We start from the raw sequence: 23310 nt of genomic DNA, 5'->3' as shown, positions 1-23310 counted from the left end.
TATTTTCATATATGGTGGACTTGTAAAAAGGTTAAAGCTTTTTGGATTAAAATTTGGTGGAATATGCAAAAGATATTTAAGAAAAGGATAAAGTTTTCTCTGCAATTGTTTTTATTGGGTATTATTACAGATACTACTGTTATAGATGCTAAGTTGATGTTGAATTTAATTACGGCAGCGAGACTTTTAGTAGCTCAATATTGGAAGAAGGAAGAACTGCCGACTATAGAAGAATGGACTTTAAAAGTTTCTAACTTGGCGGAAATGGCAAAGATTTCAGCGTATTTGAAAGACCAATCGCAACAGAGATACATTGTGGAATGGAGGAGATGGATTGAATATATTCAGAATAAATATGGGACTAAAAAGTTTCATTTAGCATTTGAATAAGTAGTGGATTTATATGATGTATAATTAGTTAATAGTTATTTTATTAATAATTTGACGATGGAGAGTTAAAGTGCGATAGAACTTAATGTTTTATTGTTGTTAGCATATTTTAGATTATGTTTGTTTGTATTTTTATACCCTGTATTCAGCTCTGGGAAGTCGGGGAGGGGGGAAGGTAGAGTAGGGACGGGTTGGGGAGAGGGGAGGGGGAGGAGGGGGGGCGCTTTTTTGTATTTAAAAATGTATTGTAAAACTTTTCAATAAAAAAAAGTTTAGTAGGTACAGTCAAAACACAGTTTTTACATAAAATACGCAGCAGTAACAGTATTAATAGAAATTGATATTCACTTCAAATATCTTGTTTGAATCAATGAAACAGAGTTACATCATATAACAAGTTGTTGTTGAAGAAAATTTGACAACTAAAAATAAGACTTTAGAGCAAAGGAATTCAACTGCTCTTCCATGGAACAGTTATGTGCCACAAAAGATCTGCAGATATGCCATATCAGAAAGTCACAAACAAATATCAGAAAGTGGTGTATAGCTGTGTAGCCAGATCTCCACCTTTGTGACATCACCAGGGGCAGACTGCCTCTATTTCTGCTTGTAATTCCCAGCCACATGTGATGTCACAGAATTCCATGTTTGTGGTCCAAATGAGCTGTTTATCTTGAGTTGAAAAAATTGAATACAATTGCTATCACTAAAAGGAATTAAATGTAGAATTTATCTGATGCAGAAAATTTCTTATTAAATTTTGATTTAAACCAAGAATCTGAGTAACATTCAAACTTGTCTTCCAAGAGTTGAAGCTATAGCACTAAATTGTAGAAATCTGGAGAAGGAGGGAAAGAGAGAGGAAGGGAGAGAAAGAGCAAGAAAGGAAGGAAGAGAAGGAAAGTAGAGATATAAAATAGCAGGAAGGGAGGGAAGAAAGGGAGGAAGGAGAGGAGGGAGGAATCCTTGCTTAATGTTCTTTTGATGATAAATGAGTAAGAATGTGAAAAAAGGCTAACATCTGGTTTAGATTTGAACTATGATACAGACAAAATTCAATTCAAAATGTGATTTGAATTTTTAGAGCACCAAAATTAGATTTGAAACAATTTTTTTTAAAAAAATCCATTTATATCCCGCCCTTCTCTGAAGACTCAGGGCGGCTTACAAGCTTAGCAGTAGCCTTCATTCTATGTATAAGCCTGCTTATTAGGGCTTTCACAAACACCCCCAAGCGGCATTATTACAAAGTCGGCTTAATTGCCCCCAACAATCTGGGTCCTCATTTTACCTACCTCGGAAGGATGGAAGGCTGAGTCAACCTTGAGCCTGGTGGGATGCGAACCTGCACTAATTGCAGGCAGCTGGTGTTACTTAAGGAGGCATTAGCCCACTGCTCCACCAATTTAAAAGTAAAGACCACATCAAGTTTCAGCAATCATTTATGGTATAGAAGCATAAAAATGACTGCAAATGCTTTTTCTTTTTTTATAATTTATATAAAAAGAATTGTATATAAAAGAATTATATAATTCTTTTTATATAACAGGGTGAAGTTAATAGAGATGCTGAACTGTTTACAGATCTTAATTCTCCATTTTCAACTGAAGACTTTGAAGAGTTTGCCATAATCAAATTTCAAAATATTTTTCCCATGCTTCTTTTAAAAATAGTAAACATGAGAATAGGAAAGAATAATATAATCAGAAGGCTGAAAATGAGCTTGGAAGTCTTCTAGTCCAACTTGCTGCTCAAATTGTCTGTTCTGGACAAAATGTTGTCCAGTTTATTCTTGAAAACCTCTAGCAGCCAGAACTCCGGGAGGCAAGAAGATTAATTCTTCTCACTATCAGGAAATTTCTCATTGCTTCTAGGTTGGATTTCTCTTTAATGAGAGATCAATGAAAAGCAACCCATTGCTTCTTGTCCTGTCCTCAGGTTTTATAAGTCTTCCCCTCTTCTCTGTGACAGCCCCTCAAATAATGGAAGACAGTAACCAAATCACCTCTAATCCTTTTCTTTGATATGCTAGACATATTTAGCTTCTCTGCACACTTTCTATACTCTCAGCATCTTTTTTTGTATAATTGTGACCAGACCTGAACACAGCATTCCAAGTGTGGCCTCATTGTTGCAGTAAAAAGCAGTACTATCACTATCACTTAATGCTAATCATCTATTGATGCAACTTAAGACTATATTGGCCTTTTTGGCAGGACTTCTGGCTCATATTTAAATGGTGGTCCACTCTAGATCCCTGTCATACTTACTTATTGCTCTCATTTTTTCAAAAAGAAAAATATCTGCATCCCATATTATTTAATACTCTTGTCTTGGTTTCCTACAGTTGAAAATACTGAAGCAGGTTGAATTTTCACAAAAAAGGTCAAATCCAGCTGATACAAAATGTACTGAATGATAAGTATGCTTCTACTGTATATATCATCTATTTATACATGACTGAGAGATAGTAGGAGGACAGGAATGTGTCGTTTGATTCCATGAATACCAGAGTCAATATTCAGTTCAGACCACAAATTTCATATGCCTGGCTGATTCATTTAGATTCATCCTACAGTGATAGTAATGACTCAGCATTTTTGGTTAGCAGTAAAAAACAAATTGGGGACCAATGGCTTTTGTGTTTTCAGAACTGAAGAAAGCTTTGTATCCTGGGTGAAACTAGATACCTAATGTACCTTTCTCTAACAAATGCACTGAACTACTGAAAACTTAGCAAAAGATCTTTTGGCTGTGACATCTGGTCTAATATTTACATTGTCTTGTTTTTCCCCCATGATCAACTTTTTGTAACATTCTTCCTAAGAAAATTCTGTACAATCGGAAGCTTGATTCCCACTATGTATCATTTTAATTGATCTTATTAAAAATTTTTTTTTGCTATTTCATCTAGAATGGTCCATTCTTCATTTATCATATTCTATAATTCTTCTGAGATTACTGTTAGTGGCAATTTGGTTTTAAATTTGATAACCTATAAAAATAAAATCCACCTCTTGGTGATCTGGTTAGAATGCTTCTGTAAAGAAAGTGGGTTACTTTTTAAATGTCTTCCTCATCTTGTCATATGATATTATATACATATACCCAGTTACATGCATATGCATATTTATACATATACATATAGATATTATTTATATCTCAAACTTAGAAAATCACCATCATCCTCATAGAGTGATTCTGATCAGTCTACAAGTAAAATATGAAATATAAATTCTATATATAAATTTTAAATTTATTTATTTATTTATTTATTTATTTTAATTCCATTTATATCCCGCCCTTCTCCGAAGACTCAGGGCGGCTTTACAAACTTAGCAGTAGCCTTCATTCTATGTATATGCCTGCTTATTAGGGCTTTCACACACCCCAAGCGGCATTATTACAAAGTCAGCTTATTGCCCCCAACAATCTGGGTCCTCATTTTACCTACCTCGGAAGGATGGAAGGCTGAGTCAACCTTGAGCCTGGTGGGATGCGAACCTGCACTAATTGCAGGCAGCTGGTGTTACTTAAGGAGGCATTAGCCCACTGCTCCACCAAGGCTAGTGGTCAAACTAGATAAAATTTGAGTTCAAAATAAGAGGAGGATTTCAAGGTGCTAACTGGGGCCATGGTTGCATGCTTTTGTGAGCCTCAAGAGACATTTCTGAAGGGCCAAGAGAGTGGGGGCCCACTTCACCTCTGAGGAAGAATGTTACAGGGGCCAGAGGCAATGGCAGAGAAGACTCTCTTCCTGGACCACACAGTCAAAATTATCATGCCATGAGGCTTCCAGTTTGTGATTGCGGCACTGGCAGACATGTGGGGCGATAGCTCCCTCCACCATTTGGTTTTCTCCTGCTACGGGACCCTTAAGAGGGTCGGAAGTCACCCTGTAGGGGCGACAAGCATGAAAAGGACCCCCGAGTAATTGTGGAAGGGTGGTAGCCCTCCTGTTTGATCCAGGGCAGCTCTTCAAACTGACAGGGAAAAGATCGGCCATTTATGGCCCATCATCAAGCTGCTGACAGCCGAGGCCAAACTTACTAACAAGCACCTTGACAGCAATGTGGAGAAATTGGGTGAGATTTTACCTTCTCTGTACCCCAAGTACTTTTCCTGTTAAAAGCTTCTTTAAAATTTATCCCCACCCTCCAAAATGGCGGCATCTGCTTACTCAGGGGAAACAAAGCTTTGAAAAGATCTATTTAACACAATTGGATATCTATTTTCTGTTTGGAATTTGAGGATCCAAAAAGTTCTTATTCTTACTGGAACCTGCTATTCTACTTTATTTGCAAAAAGAACTTAAATCCGATAAGAACCTAGCCTGGGATCTGAAAAAGACTAAATACTATCAGGGACATCCTGTGGCGAATCTTGGTATGCCAGTTTTTATTACTTCTGACAAAGAGACTTGCTCACAGCCCAGATCTGACCTTGGTATTATCTATGAGAGACTTATCTTGGAGAAAGCAGCTGGGCAGTGAAATTGGCTTCTAGGAATGGTGGAGGTGAACATTTCCTGACTCTTGTTTAATAAATAGCCTTCACTAGAAAGATCTTCTCTATGTCAGAAATGGAGGAGGATCAACAAAAGACGATATGTTAAAATCTTTACTTAAAAGCATTTTGGCAAACACTGAGAAACTCAAACCTAATCTGAAAGACAAAGGTGCCAGTTTACCACCAGAAAGTGAAACCCTGATTGCAGCTAGAAAACTACTAACTCAAAAAACAACAGGAGATACCAAGTGGATACCAAGACAGAGGGCTTTACAGAACAACAAGCACAGTCTACTGAAAATCCAGACAATGAAACAATAACTCCCAAACTGGAAATGACCTTCTAAGCAAACCAGAAGAAATTTGAGAAACAAAAAGACCAGATCGAATTGAAGATAACTATATCAGAAACACGGGGATCTGGGATATCAGGGTGACAACCTAATGATTATAAATGGGCCAGATCTTTCAGAAAATTGGCAATGAAATGGTCTCCTTTAATTCAAATAATATATACAAGAATGAAGGGAGATCTATCTGATGATTTAAAAGCATTGGTATGGAAGCCTGGTTGGCAAAAGAAGAAAGCTAGAATTAGGTTGAAAAACTGGGGCCTTTTGATTTATTAGAGAGGATCCTAAACTGTCAGCTAATGGGGTAAAGGGAGATTTTGAGACAAAAAGAAATTTGATTACTAGATTTGAAATAGTTGGAAAATAGTAAAAAATAAGGGATTAATCTGTTTAATATTGAAGATTTCGATTTGCAAGGGAAATGAAAAGTAACTATTAGAAAATAGGTTTGAATTATTGACTAGCCCAGAAAATAAAGATGATGGATTTGAACTAATAAAGGACACTCTATTATCAAGGTGGTGATGTAGTAGAAAATGTTTATGGAATAGAATAAGAATATAGTTAAGTAACTAATATGTGCATTTTAGACATCATAATTTTTATGAAGTAAGATAAAGGAAATTTGGGTTACCTGAAAGTTAAATACTATGGATACTACAGATCAAACTGGAAATACATAATTAAAAATTAAAATTAGGTAAAATTTAATAACAGGACATTGATTGTTCATTGAGATTTATTGATATGTATAAGCAAAAAAATGTATTTATAAATGTGATAATGAAGTTTATATTAAGTTTTGAAACAATTAGAAATTTGTTAGCTTAAATATGAAATAGCAAATGTTAAGGGAAACAGAGAAGAAATATTTGATGATGTAACCTGAGATAGCTACTAAAGATTGTATTACTGAACTATTGTTTAACCCAATTACCACATTGTCTTCTAATTACTTATATGTAAAACTGGAAAATCAATAAAATATCTTTAAAAAATAATTATCATACCATGTTATATATCATATTATATTTACATCCCATATTGAGATTGAAGGAGACACATACTGCCTATAGGAATGAGAAAGGGTTTTTTTAATATACATTTACATTATATGAGCTGTTTTAGAACTGAATTATATGGCTGTGTATATTGGTGCTTCAAGAAAACTTATACTTACTGTTATCCAGCTCACTTGCTGTCCCATGTCTGTGAAATACAGTGTAATAATAGAAGATGCTGCAAGACTCTTTATATTAACAGAATCTTTTAAATAGGGCCCATCTGTTAAAAAAGAAAGCAAGAACAGGAGACATAATTATATCCTGCACAATATTTCCCTGTTAATATGTATGAGCAGAAAGAAATTCTGATAAAAAGCCTAACAAATGAAATACTATGTTTGCTTTTCTATGGTACCAAATGAAATTGTCAAATAATATATGTACCAGCAGTCCCTAAACCACTACTGAATGCAATCATGGGGATATAGTAATTGTGCATCAGGGATATTTACTTGAGTGCCTTTTAATAAGCCATAGTGTTTTCTGACTATGTTTCTGCAGAGTACAAATGTAACCTGAGCAATAACTTAGTGCAGCAGTTCTCTGTAACTTTAACAGAAGGAAGGATTATTAAAAGAAGAGATGGTGGAATTGTAAAGGAAAGTTGGTCAAGCAAAACCACCTATTTCCTAATTAGTTACATACCAACAGGGAGAGCATCAAAAATCAATGTGCTAGGAAGACAAAAGCAACCAGGGAAAGTGAGAGATAAAGAAATACAAAGAAGAAAATCCTAGCTTGTTGTCTATACCATCACTGGCCTTTGTTGTCAGTAGGCTGAGAGGTGCTATAGAGTCAATGCAACCGAAGTCACCCTGATAACAGTTTCAACCTGGTAATAACTTTGGGGAACTACTGTAGCCCAAATTTTCTTCCTTCTTTTCGTCTCTCTGGACATGTCTTTTTGTGTACGTGTACAGCAAAGAATCTGCTGAACTGTGAATGCCCCATACTGACTGCCATCTGTGTGGGTTTCCTCAACTCTTACTTATCTTATGGTTTCTAATACTTTCTGTCTGATGTTTTATTGTCCTAGTTTGACTGTAGTTATTTATTTATACATCTTCTCTCAAGAAGCCTTTTCACATAATTCCCAATTTGCTAATTTCAGCAAGAAAATTGGCACAGTGACACATTTCACATTTGTACATTGTTGTTGTTGTTAGCTGCGAAGTCGTGTCCGACCCATCGCGACCCTATGGACAACATTCCTCCAGGCCTTTCTGTCCTCTACCATCTTCTGGAGTCCATTTAAGCTCACGCCTACTGCTTCAGTGACTCCATCCAGCCACCTCATTCTCTGTCGTCCCCTTCTTCTATTGCCCTCGATCTTTCCCAGCATTAGGCTTTTCTCCAGTGAGTCCTTCCTTCTCATTAGGTGGCCAAAGTATTTGAGTTTTAGCTTCAGGATCTGGCCTTCTAGAGAGCAGTCAGGATTGATCTCCTCTAGGACTGACCGGTTTGATCGCCTTGCAGTCCAAGGGACTCGCAGGAGTCTTCTCCAGCACCATAGTTCAAAGGCCTCAATTCTTTGGCGCTCAGCCTTTCTTATGGTCCAACTTTCACTGCCATACATTGCAACTGGGAAGACCATAGCCTTGACTATACGCACTTTTGTTGACAGGGTGATGTCTCTGCTTTTTAGTGTGCTGTCTAGATTTGTCATGGCTTTCCTCCCCAGGAGCAAGCGTCTTTTAATTTCTTGGCTACAGTCCCCATCTGCAGTGATCTTGGAGCCCAGGAAAATAAAATCTGTCACTACCTCCATTTCTTCCCCATCTATTTGCCAGGAATTGAGAGGGCCAGATGCCATGATCTTGGTTTTCTTAATGTTAAGTTTCAACCCAAGTTTTGCACTCTCCTTCTTCACCCGCAACAAGAGGCTCTTTAGTTCTTCTTCACTTTCTGCCATTAGAGTGGTATCATCTGCGTATCTTAGGTTGTTGATATTTCTTCCGGCAATCTTAATTCCAACTTTTGATTCATCTAACCCTGCCTTTCTCATGATGTGCTCTGCATATAAGTTAAATAGGCAGGGCGACAGTATACAGCCTTGCCGGACTCCTTTCCCAATTTTGAACCAATCAGTGGTTCCATGTCCAGTTCTCACTGTTGCTTCTTGACCCGCATATAGGTTTCTCAAGAGACAAATAAGATGGTCTGGTACTCCCATCTCTTTAAGAACTTGCCACAGTTTGTTATGATCCACACAATCAAAGGCTTTAGCATAGTCAATGAAGCAGAAGTAGATGTTTTTCTGGAACTCCCTAGCTTTCTCCATGATCCAGCGTATGTTGGCAATTTGATCTCTAGTTCCTCTGCCTCTTCGAAATCCTGCCTGTACTTCTGGTAGTTCTCGATCCACATACTGCTGAAGTCTAGCTTGTAGGATTTTAAGCATGACTTTACTAGCATGAGAAATGAGTGCAATGGTGCGATAGTTTGAACATTCTTTGGCACTGCCTTTCTTTGGAATTGGAATGTAAACTGATCTTTTCCAATCCTGTGGCCACTGTTGAGTTTTCCAAATTTGCTGGCAAATTGAGTGTAGCACTATTACTGCATGGTCTTTTAAGATTTTGAATAGCTCAGCTGGAATACTGTCACCTCCACTAGCTTTGTTGTTGCTCAGCTTTTCTAAGGCCCACTTCACTTCACATTCTAGGATGTCTGGCTCGAGGTCAGTGACCACCTCATTGTGATTATCAGGGACATTAAGCTCATTCTTGTATAGTTCTTCTGTGTAATTTTGCCACCTCTTCTTAATCTCTTCTGCCTCTGTTAGGTCCCTGCCATTTTGGTCCTTTATCATGCCCATTTTTGCATTAAACGTTCCCTTCATCTCTCCAATTTTCTTGAAAAGATCTCTGGTCCTCCCTATTCTATTGTTTTCTTCTATTTCTTTGCACTGTTCATTTAAGAAGGCATTCTTATCTCTTCTAGCTATTCTCTGGAATTCTGCATTCAATTGGGCATATCTATGTTTTTCTCCCTTGCCTTTCGCTTCCCTCCTTTCCTCAGCTATTTGCAAAGCTTCCTCAGACAGCCATTTTGCTTTCTTGCATTTCTTTTTCTTTGGGATGGTTTTGGTTGCTACCTGTTGTACAATGTCGCGAACCTCTGTCCATAGTTCTTCAGGCACTCTGTCTATCAGATCTAATTCCTTAAATCTGTTTGTCACCTCTACTGTATATTCAACAGGGATATGATTTAATTCATACCTGAGTGGCCTAGTGCTTTTCCCTACTTTCTTCAGTTTAATCTTAAACTTTGCAAGGAGAAGCTCATGGTCTGAGCCACAGTCAGCTCCTGGTCTTGTTTTTACTGACTGTATAGAGCTTCTCCATCTTTGGCTGCAGAGCATATAGTCAATCTGATTTCTGTGATGACCGTCTGGTGATGTCCATGTGTAGAGCCGTCTCTTGGGTTGTTGGAAAAGAGTGTTTGCTATGACCATCGTATTCTCTTGACAAAATTCTATCAGCCTGTGCCCTGCTTCATTTTGTACTCCAAGGCCAAACTTGCCTGTTATTCCAGTTATCTTTTGGCTTCCTACTTTAGCATTCCAATCCCCCATGATGATAAGGACATCATTTTTTGGTGTTAGTTCTATAAGGTGCTGTAGGGCTTCATAGAACCGGTCAATTTCATCCTCTTCAGCACTGGTGGTTGGGGCATAGACTTGGACTACTGTGATATTGAATGGTTTGCCTTGGATTCGAACTGAGATCATTCTGTCATTTTGAGGATTGTATCCCAGTATTGCTTTTCCTACTCTTTTATTGACTATGAAGGCTACTCCATTTCTTCTGAGGGATTCTTGCCCGCAGTAGTATACCTGGTGGTCATCTGAATTAAATTCACCCATTCCTGTCCATTTTAGTTCGCTGATACCTAAGATGTCGATGTTCAGTCTTGTCATCTCTTGTTTGACCACGTCCAGCTTTCCTTGATTCATGGATCTTACATTCCAGGTTCCTATGGAGAAAAAATCTTTACAGCATCGGACTTTCCTTTCACCACCAGACACATCCACAGCTGAGCGTCCTTTCGGCTTTGGCCCAGTCGCTTCATTCTTTCTGGCGCTACTAGTACTAGCCCTCTGCTCTTCCCCAGTAGCATATTGGACACCTTCCGACCTGAGGGGCTCATCTTCCAGCGTCATATCGTTTTGCCTTTTGGTACTGTCCATAGGGTTTTCATGGCAAAGATACTGGAGTGGGTTTCCATTTCCTTCTCCAGTGGATCACGTTTTGTCAGAACTCTCGGCTATGACCTGTCCGTCTTGGGTGGCCCTGCACGGCATAGCTCATAGCTTCATTGAATTATGCAAGCCCCTTCACCACGACAAGGCAGTAATCCATGAAGGGGTTTGTACATATAGGCTAGGAAAGAATGATCGCCATAAACATGGAATATATTTATATAAATCAGTCGGAAGGATATGCATTCTCTTTGTTCAGCCTGGTTTGCATTTACAGAACACTTCTGACAAAGAATGAATAGTGAAGAAGTGAATTAGAATCCTTTATATACTGCTCAAAAAAATAAAGGGAACAGTTAAACAACACAATGTACTGTATTTAATAGTAGGATGTCTTATTTTCTGTTCCCTTGATTTTTTTTGAGCAGTATATGTTCCTTCACACCTCCCCGTTATCAAAAGTATTTGAGGTTCCTATGGAAACTCCTAGAGGGAATCTCAACTCTTTTTCAACATTCCAGCTGACCATCCCTCAGTTAAAAGAAGTAGACATCTGTTTATAAACTCTTGCCAATATTAGTGAAAAGCTTAGCAACAGAGTATTTGCTAAACTCTTTTTCTTGATTCATTGTTTAACAATTGAGTGTAAGGGATATTTTTGTTATGATGGTAACAAATATAAATTGTTGTTGTTGTTAGTTGTGAAGTCGTGTCCGACCCATCGCGACCCTATGGACAACGTTCCTCCACGCCTTCCTGTCCTCTACCATTTTCTGGAGTCCATTTAAGCTCACGCCTACTGCTTCAGTCACTCTATCCAGCCACCTCATTCTCTGTCGTCCCCTTCTTCTCTTGCCCTCAACCTTTCCCAGCATTAGGCTCTTCTCCAGTGAGTCCTTCCTTCTCATTAGGTGGCCAAAGTATTTGAGTTTTAGCTTCAGGATCTGGCCTTCTAAAGAACAGTCAGGGTTGATCTCCTCTAGAACTGACTGGTTTGATCGCCTTGCAGTCCAAGGGACTTGCAGGAGTCTTCTCCAGCATTATAGTTAAAAGGCTTCAATTCTTTGGCGCTCAGCCTTTCTTATGGTCCAGCTTTCACTGCCATATATTGCAACTGGGAAGACCATAGCCTTGACTATACGCACTTTTGTTGACAGGGTGATGTCTCTGCTTTTTAGTGTGCTGTCTAGATTTGCCATGGCTTTCCTCCCAAGGAGCAAGCGTCTTTTAATTTCTTGGCTACAGTCCCCATCTGCAGTGATCTTGGAGCCCAGGAAAATAAAATCTGTCACTACCTCCATTTCTTCCCCATCTATTTGCCAGGAATTGAGAGGGCCAGATGCCATGATCTTGGTTTTCTTAATGTTTAGTTTCAACCCAAGTTTTGCACTCTCCTTCTTCACTCGCAACAAGAGGCTCTTTAGTTCCTCTTCACTTTCTGCCATTAGAGTGGTATCATCTGCATATCTTAGGTTGTTGATGTTTTTTCCGGCAGTCTTAATTCCAACTTTGGATTCATCTAGCCCTGCCTTTCTCATGATGTGCTCTGCATATAAGTTAAATAGGCAAGGCGACAGTATACAGCCTTGCCGGACTCCTTTCCCAATTTTCAACCAATCAGTGGTTCCATGTCCAGTTCTCACTGTTGCTTCTTGGCACGCATATAGGTTTCTCAAGAGACAAATAAGATGGTCTGGTATGCCCATCTCTTTAAGGACTTGCCACAGTTTGTTATGATCCACCAAATATAAATATCTAGGAACAAATGCTTAATAAAGTGCTCCCATATCCTGAAAATTAAAAGACTTCCAAGGTTCCTTCCAACCCTGTCATTCTATATTCTATGTACAAACATTCCAATGATTCACTTTTTGGAATTGCATTTTCTGTACTGTAGAAAACAGATATTTATGTACTTAGAATTTCCAACAGAAAATATGTGTACCTAAATCTATACAGTATGTAGTAATGTGGGAAATGAATTATTTTCCTCAGGGAAAGGAGACTTTAAAATATTTTGATAGGAAAATGAATACTTACTACGTTCTAGTCGCAGGCCTATGCGAGATGGGTACCATTGTGGACCTGTTATCAAATAAGTGGGGAAAAAAAATACTTTACTCCCAGGCCTTTATTAAACAGTAAGATTCCTATTACTTTGCCACATCAGTCTGAAGTTTATTGCTTCAGTACTATTGCTTTATAGTATGACAGGGTACTTGAATAATAAATAATCACTATTATTTTATAAAGAATCCAGAAATTTAGATTTGCTTTGGAGACCAGCTGCTAACTGAATTTTGCTATTTTGATGTTCTTACAAATTGAGATAGAAGCAATGCATGAAAAGGGTGATAAGCTTTGTGTTGTGGATAATTTGAACCATGTCAATATATTTAAAACTATTAATCTGAATTAATATCAAACCTATAAAGTTATTTGTTTTATCATGATAAATAATAAAGTCACCCTGATATTTAACCAGTTCATTAAGAAATTATAACTTTTTGATCATAAAAAAATTAAGATAAAAATGCATGTCACTATCTAAACATAATGTTAAAATATGCTACATCAAAACATCTTCAGAATTTTGAATCTCTTACCAAAATTCCAGATTTCATCTCTTACGAAAAGTATTCCAAATCTGAAATTTTGAGTTGTTTCAGAACACATAAAGTACAATAAAGAATATATTTGTTGCTCAGTTTGCAACTCCTTGCTATTCCATAGAAAGAATACAGTCCCCAGCTAGCTCTAGAAATGTGCATCAAAAGCTGAAACTTATTGGAATGGTCAATTGCTAGTGGAGGAGTTATAAGGACAAAATGAGGAAAGCAACATTTTACTTTCACAGTGCAGACCTTGCTCCATAAAAAATGGAACTTTCAGCATGATGACCAATGTGAGGGTTTTTTGTTTTACTTTCTATTGTTTGGCTACTTATGTGTTGTTTTGTTGTTGTTATTGCTTAAAGACAGAAGAGAAGGGCTGACAGTAACAAGGGTAGTTTTTGTGTCACTATGTGTTTGTGTCACTATCTTTCTGTATAAGATATAAACTCCCCTGGGGTAGTTCTTAATGAGAGCTAGAGAAAATTAATGACCACATCTATTAGACAATATTTTTGAGTGGATGGAAATTGAATATTGCTAATTTGGACCTTATATTTTATACTGTCTCAAAACATGTCAATCTCCAGAACAGAAACTTTAAGACTATGCTTTGTTGTCAGTGAAAGCAGACACATTCTCTGAAAGTAAAATAGATCTAGAAATGTCAAGTCCTGGTTGGATTGTCTGGAAATAGCAAAGGTCATAATAAATGTCCTTTAAGACAGATGTGAATCTAGTGCCTGAGAAGTCTCAAGAACACTTCTGAATTACTGCAAAACAGATAAAGATATCACTTGGCAACCCTGTATTTCTTTGCTACACAAACTGGAAAATGTTCCCGGAAATGAGCTAAACCATCTGGAGGACTTTGTATTTCTGATTTCTTATTCACAAGCCTAACAACTTAAGAAAATGAAATAAGCTTTAAATTCATTGATTTTAATATGGGAGGGTTACACTTCAAAATAAACTTGGAATGAAATCAGTGAAACTGATGAGATGTATTTCACTGACTGAATTGTCTTTCTTCATTTGCCATGGTAAAAATTAACTGATATTCATAAGAGATCAAGAGATTCATAAGAGAACAGTATAAACGGAATCTCCCCACCCCAGCATCTCCATCCTGATGACGTTGGCAGTTGGCCAACGAAAGCTTGATTTTTCAGCAATAAAAACTGTTTTAGTTTTTAATTCTATCCCAGTGTTCATTTGTTTGTTAATTTTAACATGCCTGGGATTCGTATTTTTAATCTTATCAAGGAATAAGAGATCAATACATATTAATACAAGATATCACTAAATTCATATATTAAAGCATAGGGAAATAATTTGGTGATTAATCATTAACAAATGATTTATTGGCAGGCTTTACACTTTGTAATAATTTTGTCTAGCTTGGCTTTTATAAGCTATTGCAACTTATCCACTATAGCACTGAATGTGAACCCCTATCATTCGGATTCTTTTTTATTGTTAAATATATTAATGGTTTTAATCCTAATTGGTGGGTTAATAATTAAAGATGGTGCTCATTTCAACTAAGGACTAAGAACTAAAGCACAAGTCTTTTTATGCTGAATTTGAATCCATTGTTATAACATGGAGTAAGAAAACATATTAAGGAACATATTTCCTATGAAGAATGAATGCATTTCTTTTTCTGTAAAAAACCTAAAGTTTTGTCATTAATTACAAGCAGGTGAAATATGGTAATTTGACATGCTAGATGAGATCTAGTCTAGTTTTAATTCTTCTTGGTGGCAATAATTTTTAGGAAGAGGCCCTTCCCAACCTAAGATCTTCCTCTGGAACTGTCAGTGGTTAAAGATAGGGCTTTGGGAGTTGGACAGCCTAGATTCCGAACTCTGTGCGATCCAAAATTGCCTTTTCTGAAACAATCTCACAAACAAATTACACAATTGCATTTAAAGCATACTGGGAAATTATTCAGTTCATTTGTCTAAGGCAGCATTTCTCAAATTTGACAAACTTAAGATATGTGGCCTTCAATTTCCAGAATTCCCTAGATAGCCATTGCCAAGTTTGAAAACACTGGTCTAAGGGAAGACTGTTAATCAACCAATTTTTAATTAGTTGACAAAAATGTCATATCTGTCCTAATGCTTATGCAAAAAACAAAACAAAATTGCTAAGCACATTGATTTGTGCTTCTTAGATTGTAAGCCGCCCTGAGTCTTCGGAGAAGGGTGGGATATAAATGGGATTAAAAACAAAACAAAAAACAAAACAAAACCTCCAAGCAGATCCCAGAAAGGATGAATAAAACTGAGAACTGAGTAAAGCTGCAAGCATCAGTTTATGGTTAATCTAGGCAGCAAATCTCCTGGAACTATATATTGAATTATAACTTCTACAACAGGGGTCCCCAACCCCCGGTCTGTGGACCAGTAGTGGGCCGTGGCATGCCAGCAACTGGTCCACACAAACAAGGAAAGCCCATCCAGAGGATGCAGGCAGCACACAAAACCATGCTCCCTCCAGTCCACAGAAAAAACTCTCTCCACGTAACCGGTCCCTGGTGCCCAAAAGATTGGAGTCCTCTGTTCTACAATATCCTTTTTTTAAAAAGGAAGATTATCAGCATACCACAGTATAGTGGCAAATGCACAGATCAAGTAATGAGCTTGTCCATATATCAGTTCAAGGAATATTAAAAATAATTTTTTTGTTTGATGAAAAAAATGAATTTTAATTCGGTTCTTGGTCTTTCTACCTCCGATAAGAGCTTCATCTCAGGTAACAGAGACATGCTGCACTAATAATATGCATGAAGTGTTAATGAAGGGAGGGGCTAAGCATTTTAACTCTGCAATCACATGTCATTGGATTCTTAAGTCTCTGCCAATAATCATAATTTCCAAAGTTGTAGCCTCAGCAGTCTAAGCAGAAATGGAATGATCATGGACATAGGATGTGAACAATTTAATCAGGAATGAGATAGAAAAGGAGAGAAGAAGCAATAGAAGTAGCTGTATGAAAGAATGAAAGATAATGGGCAAACAAAGAGTTCTTCATACTGCAACATTACTTTGGAAGGAGCTGTTTCTTATCAACAGGAAGAAATATATCCAACTAGAAATCATATTTCGAGAGGTAAGTGCATTTAGAATTCAAGCATTATATTATCCACAATATTGGAAGAGTAGTTGCACATAGTTTATTTTCAACACTGCTGACTAACTCATCTTTACCAACATAATTAAAAGTGTGCAAATTCCACCACCACCACCACAAGTAAATAATATAATCCAATATCTTTACACTAACACTCTCTGAAGCATGCTCAGTCTGCAAATATTCTACCTATATAGTTTGGTCTAACCCTCTGATGAACTTGGTCCAAATAAATAGTAAGATAGTAATTTAATTTAAATTTAAGTAAGGTCTTTAAATTTAATCACTAAATAAAAAATTAGATCCTTACATATTTTGTGAAACTTATGTTTTACATCAAGAAGTGTTGATGATGGTGGCATCTGAAAAAAATGGGAGAAAGGTAAAAATTTGTATTTGTTTACATATATAAAATTTGGATTGCTAACAAAGAATTAAAGGGAGACTGGTATAGCTATTTCTCTCTCTCTCTCTCTCTCTCTCTCTCTCTCTCTCTCTCTCTCTCTCTCTCTCTCTCTCTCTCTCTCTCTCTCTCACACACACACACACACACACACACACGTGTGTGTGTGTGTGTGTGTTCAAAATACTGAATATTTAAGGATCCAGCATTCATACATAAGGTGCACAAAAGCCCGTTTACTTTGATTTGAGCAATTTCACATGCAGCAGACAAAAACAGTCAATCTATAACACTTTTAGGGCCTCTTTCAGTTACAAATATTTAAATATTTGTTAGATATTCTGTTAAAATGGGGCAAATTGATTAGACTGAACCAATTTTATTATTTCAGAATGAAGGTTTTTTTCATAATGTTTTGATCTGCTCACTAGTACCATAATTTCACTAATATCATAAAGTATGTTTACATGTGTTTTATTAAAATATCACCTTGACAGTCACTTAGGTTCCAATCGCAATGAATACAGGCAAATGCCTAACACATGATGAAATCTAAATGTCCTCAACACAGAAAAACTCTGACTTGATTTTATGTTGAATCAGTAATTAAACTCAACTAGTATTTTAATACTCTTTGCTTCCAGAAGTTCTTGAGATAAAGGAAAAATGGACAAATAAATTAAAAATTGACATTTAAGACACTACAGTAGCCCTTTATAAAAGCAAATGCACATACGCAATACTCATACAGCATTTGCTAATAGATAAATGTTCTGTGTACAAATAGGTGTTATAATAGAGGACCAAAGTAGATTTAAAAGAGCTAGTAATCCAGATCTAGATGTTAACATAGGGAAATAGGAACTTTAACACTTGGTCTTCTGCTGCAAAATATATTGGGATCTTTTCTTGAAAGCATTTGGTCCACTATACAACTATATCTAGTCATGTAGCTTCCATGTCTAATACACACACAGACACACAAATTGTATTATTAGACATTACCCTCACTCGTGTCTATAGGTTTCATAAAAGAAAATGAGCAGTGTTTAAAAATATAATAACTCATAAGCAGATTTACTTGAGATAATAAAATAATTTTCCCACTGAAATTCTCCTGTCAATCTCTGCAAACTGAAAATATTAATTCTAAGTGCCTTATACATTTGTTGCTGTAAGGATTTATAACACTTCTGAACATTTTACAATACAGTGCAAATTTGCTTTTCTGTATCAAAAATATTACAGCATATGAAATGTTTATGAAATGCTTTTTGTATAAACATGGGTATGATTTTTCAGAAACTCAGTTATATTCTAGAAGTCAAATTTATAATACTGAAGCTATCAGAAGAGCAAATGTTAAATAAAATTGGATATAAAATATTAGCACTACATAGCAAAAAATAATATTATGCAAATATTACTTATTTAAAAGGATTGCCTAAACATTGTAAGCACTATATGTCAAAATCTAAAGGAAAGTTCTTTTGCTCCATCTCGTAAGAACCAGTGAACTGCTGCAGATGGTATCATGTAACATTTAAATAATGGAAATAAAACCAGAAAAAAGTCCTATCTGTAAACACTTAATTTGGAGGGCTGGGCACAACAGGAATCATTCAGCAACATTTTGGTCAATTTCAAAAGCAAGGTCATACATTCATATTTTTTTGATTCACAATCTTATCTAAAAATTATAGTGGATCATTAAAGTGAGTTTTCATCAAAGCTATATTATAGTCTACCTTATTTAACAGAAAATGTTAAAAAAACACTGCAACATAAGTCTCACCTATCGGTACTATTTGCTTCTGTTAATGAATCAGCAGAAAAAATTAGAAATATTTTTGAGGAGAAGAATCACTAAGCCAATGCAAAGATTAAAATAAAATACTACAAAATACTGTATTTTTTAAAAAAGATATGTACTCTGCAATGTGCTGCTAAAAGCACTCCTAAAAACTTACCTTGTCCACTACACAGATCTGCTTTTTGCTGTGGGCATCAAGAATCTCCACTTCAATGTAACTGATTTTTGAGTGTCTAAGAACTGGCAGTGGTCTTAGGTGGCCAGCAGAAAGTACAAGTTGGGATAAGTTGAAAAAACTTTTCATGTCATTATAAGTTGTAGGCAGTGCTGATCCCTGGATGGCAAGATCTTTCTTATGCTCAAAAATGCTGGGTTTATGTCTCCTGAACATGACTGCATGAAATATAAGGGCCTGTCATGTCAACACTGGACACCTACAATGGGTGATCTGTTGTCTCTGCATCAGTTAAATACAAACACTGGCTGATGAAAGGTCAAGTGGCATTCCATTTAAAGAGTCTAAGTTTATATGGCAGGATTGGAAACAATGGCTTTCTAATCCATTACTATATTTAGCTGGCTATTGTGATATTCTGTACTACTGTTTTTATTTTAAACAGTGTTTGAAACAACACACCCTGTTCAGTTTCTTATCATGCTTCCTAACTATTACAATCCTATCCCTTTTTAAAAAAATAGTCCAAGAACTATAAAGGAATCAAAACTGATATGCAATGGAATACATTATTATATATAGAAGCTGGAAATACAAATAAATCCAGTTTTTAAAATGCAAGTCAAATGTCACATGGGAGTTGTTTCTTAATACAGAGCATGTCTATACTAAGATTGCAATGCCAATTAAACAATCAAACACTGTCAGATGTCTGCTATATATTGTCAAGTAATCCATGAAGCTAAAAATATGCTTGTGTAGGTAGATGACCTTCCATTCAATTGCATCATATTGTCATCGGATGCTAAAAGCAAAAAAACTTCTCCATATTATAGGAGTCAAAGTACACACACACACTTTATACAAATACTCTATTCAAATTTCAGTACAAACTTCATTGTTGAAACTCTGGCCTGGGAAGAACCAGCATAAAAAATGTAGAAATAGTGCTTCCATTTGTTGGCATCAAAGCTTGAATGAATACATTTTTCAGAGCCGAATTCATTTCTTCATATGTGTCATATAGTATCAGGGACATACTATATTCTAAATCAATTATGGTTCCATCATTGCATGTTCATACTGAAAACATAAGTTTACAACAATTAACAGAAGAATTTATACTTGACTGGGATAAACAATAATATTCTGCATGAATCCATAATACTTAGAATGATGTACTTACTTATGGTAAGTTTAAGCAGTAGGTGAAATACTGCAGCATGATCCCTATCCAAACTGAAGCATGCATGCTCCTGATTATGTAGCAATCAGAACTATTTTTTCTTCTTGATATGGAATAACATATTATTGTTCCAGGTAGAAGTGGAGAAGATCAGGAAAAAACAAAGGCTGAAGGACTTTGATGTTGTAGACCAGGGGTGTCAAACTGCCGGCCCATGGGGCGGATGCATCATAGTGAAACCGTGCCCACCCGATTGGCAGCAATGGCAAAAAAAGTCGAGATACATCGTGATACATCATGTGACATTGCGAGTTTGTCACCCCTGTTGTAGACCCATAACCCCAATGGTAACAAAGAAAGCAGTGAAAGATTAAAAGAGAAGGAAAAACCCTACCTATTCTCTTCCGGTGCAAAGCCACCACACTACTGCTAAGCTTGTAAGCCGCCCTGAGTCTTCGGAGAAGGGCGGGATATAAATGGAATTAAAATAAAATAAATAAATAAATAAATCCCCATTTTATGATGCAGATTTCAGTAGCAGCAGGTGAGGATTCAGAGAAGAAAAAGTATTAGAAAGATTGGGAGCATTTGGGCCAGTAACTTACATCATTTTGGGAGCTGTAGAAAGAAACTGCTGCCCAGAGAATAGGAAGCAGGCAATTGTGATTTCATAGAGAATAAAAGAAAGAAGAAAAGGAGACATGCTCATAAATAATCTACTCATCTGTAACATCACTCTGAGATTTTGTTTCTGCTAAACCATACCCACCTAAAATATTTTGATAATTTGATTAAAAGATAGGTTTTCTCTTGATTAATGTATTGCATATTCTACTTTACTTACATTTAAAATTGATCTTCCATGAGATTTTAAAACCTGATCTGCATAGATTCTCCATTTTGTTATTCTGCAGTCAGCACATTCACATCAAACTAACAGAAATATAACTATAGTTTTAAAATCTGTAATTTCTCAAATGTGGAAATTCTTCAAGGTGTATCCCTAATCTCTCTGTGTTTGATTGACTCATATATTTTTCTTAAAATATTTTGTCTTTTTTATTATACAGGCAATCTCCGAATTACACGTGTTCACTTAACGCTCATTCAAAGCTAGTACTTACGAGCAAGTCCTGAAGTTACAAATATTGCAGCACCACAGCAGTCATTCGCCCTTACGAGTGACCACAGTAGCTCTGCAACATTTATCTTGGTTATTCCCTCCCTCCCCACCCCCGCTTTGGGTCTCCCTAGGCACCAGGCCTTCAATACTCACCCTGCGAAGATCGAGATCCTTCACTTTCTTGGTTGCTCAAGGCCTTTGGTACGTTCGCAGAGAATGGAGGCCTAAAGTAACACAAGATCACATCAGATCAGTGGGGCAAGATCTCATACTACTGATCTCATATGATCTCATGGTAGTTTAGGCCTCTGTTCTCTGCAACAGAGAATGGAGTCAAAGCTGGGGGATGCTTCCACATGCCTCCGGAGGCTGAATCAGGGCTCCAGAGGGGCTCCAATCAGGCCTGGAAAAAGGTCTGGAGACTGGATCAGGCCATGGGGGAGGCACAGAAGCCTACCCCAGCCTCAAAGCTGGGCAGCAGCATCCTGAAAAAGGCCTCTGGAGCCCATATTGGGCTGCAGGGGGGCACAGAAGCCTCCCCCAGCCTCTGATCTGGGCCACAACGGCCTGGAAAAGGCCTCTGGAGCCCAGATTGGGCACAAGGTGGTTGAAGAAGCGTTCCCCGGCCTTGAATCCGGACAGCAGCAGGAACCGCAGCAGAGAGGAGATGGTTCTTTTCCAGGTGAGTCCAACATGGCAGGAAAGGAGGGGGAAGCATGCAGTATCTTAGTAGGTCAGGGAGGCCTTGGGAGCCTGTTCCAGCACTAGGCCCTTCATGGCCTTCCCCACCCTGAGATACCTCATGTTTGCTTAACGAGCTGTGTGCATTTTAACGAGCAAGAGAGTGATCTTGTACCTCAAACAAGGTTCACTCTACGAGTGTTATGAGTGGAATGGGCAGGCTCCATTACACTCAAAACTTGAAGACTACCTGTATACTCTTAATAGATTTCATTCTACGTCTACAATACTTTGTTAACTATAGACCCAAATGAATGAACTGGAGATTTCCTACCAAGCACATTATTTCTGTTCTTTTTATTATATATTCACAAAAATGAGTGAGATAGGTGTGAGCAACAGAAGGAAATTGTATGACCAATCTTGGCAATAATATTCAAAAGTGGGTTTTCCTCATTTTTGAGCTCAACATTCTTTTTGCGTGCCTACCCTGACTCTTCCTGCAACTATATCAAAATATGAAAATCCATATCATGTTTTAGTCCTGTTGGCTTTAGCTGAAATGTGTTAAAAGTGGATTTTCTAGTAACTGATGTTGAAGATATTCCTTTGGTTTTTATGAAACTTTTAGAAAATTTTAGGACTTCACATAATATCCAGTGAAATGGCTGTTCCATTTTCACCATTCAAGAATGCAGAGAACTTGTAGGTTCAGTTTTAATATTGTGTGCAATGTTATTTAATGGAAGCCATATTCTTCCATTCTTTGTCTCTCATATTTGTCTCTCAAATTTAATTAAATAAATAAATAAATAAATATCTTTCATTCAATAATACCATTTTCTTGCAGGATGATCTGAAACAATTAAAATGTGTACTCCTTTTTGTCAATATAACTATCAGTAGCTAAGAAATCATCAGAGTCTTCACTTGCCTGCTGATTAAAACCATAGGTTATTTTCTTTTCCTTTTTAGGACAAATAGTGTTCTGCTTTTAATCACTAGCACTTTTGACAACTAAAAATTGTTGTCATTCAGTGTTCCTGTCAGTGGGAGATCACCCATCGCTATTTGCATACATTCCAAGCTTCTCCTTAGATGCAAGAGGCTTCTTTCTGTACCTTGATAAGGGAAATTTCAATTAATGCAAACTTTTGATGCTGAGAAATAAATCTCTAACCCTGTTTCTAGGCTTAAATGTGCCTCATTTCTTAGCTAAAGCATCTTGAGATACATTTACACCCCAAAATAAATGTCTATTTTCACAGATGTGCTGATCTTAGGATAAGACAAATAGAATTCTAATAATTTAAGACCTGAGCCTCCCCCCTCAAAAAAAGTCAGTAAGCAATATGAGTAAAATGCTGGCTGGAGAAGTCTGGTCATCTGGGAGTTGAAATCTGTGTATTTTAAAGTTGCTGAGACTGAAAAACACTGCAACTGTCAAATACAAAAAACCAGGAACAAGTATAGAGTTCAAAACACTAAACGTTTATTTCATGTTACCTATACACAGAAATGTATGCATGCATAACGTGAATTATTTATCACTTAAATGTGATAGAAATTGGATCAACTAAGCCCTTCTTTAATTTACTTTAATGAACTATGAAATTTGTGATTATCAATGTACCGGTAGTGCTGATTTTCAATAAA

The 23310-nt window shown here is 36.9% G+C and overlaps 1 protein-coding gene across 1 annotated transcript in view; it reads right to left on the bottom strand.

Annotated features, from left to right (window-relative positions):
* TECRL (trans-2,3-enoyl-CoA reductase like) overlaps positions 1–18880 on the bottom strand; it is a gene marked incomplete at both ends in the record, with an annotated part of 51048 nt that extends 32168 nt beyond the window's left edge. The window contains 4 exons of the mRNA XM_081344823.1: positions 6433–6536; positions 12561–12605; positions 16584–16635; positions 18647–18880. Coding sequence (XP_081200949.1) covers positions 6433–6536; positions 12561–12605; positions 16584–16635; positions 18647–18880 — 435 coding nt within the window. The remainder of the gene's footprint in view (positions 1–6432; positions 6537–12560; positions 12606–16583; positions 16636–18646) is intronic.
* Positions 18881–23310: the final 4430 nt, after the last annotated feature.

Source organism: Vipera berus, assembly GCF_964194415.1.
Source record: "Vipera berus genome assembly, chromosome: Z".
Taxonomy (NCBI): domain Eukaryota; kingdom Metazoa; phylum Chordata; class Lepidosauria; order Squamata; family Viperidae; genus Vipera; species Vipera berus.
This window is presented reverse-complemented; position numbering and strand designations above follow the sequence as displayed.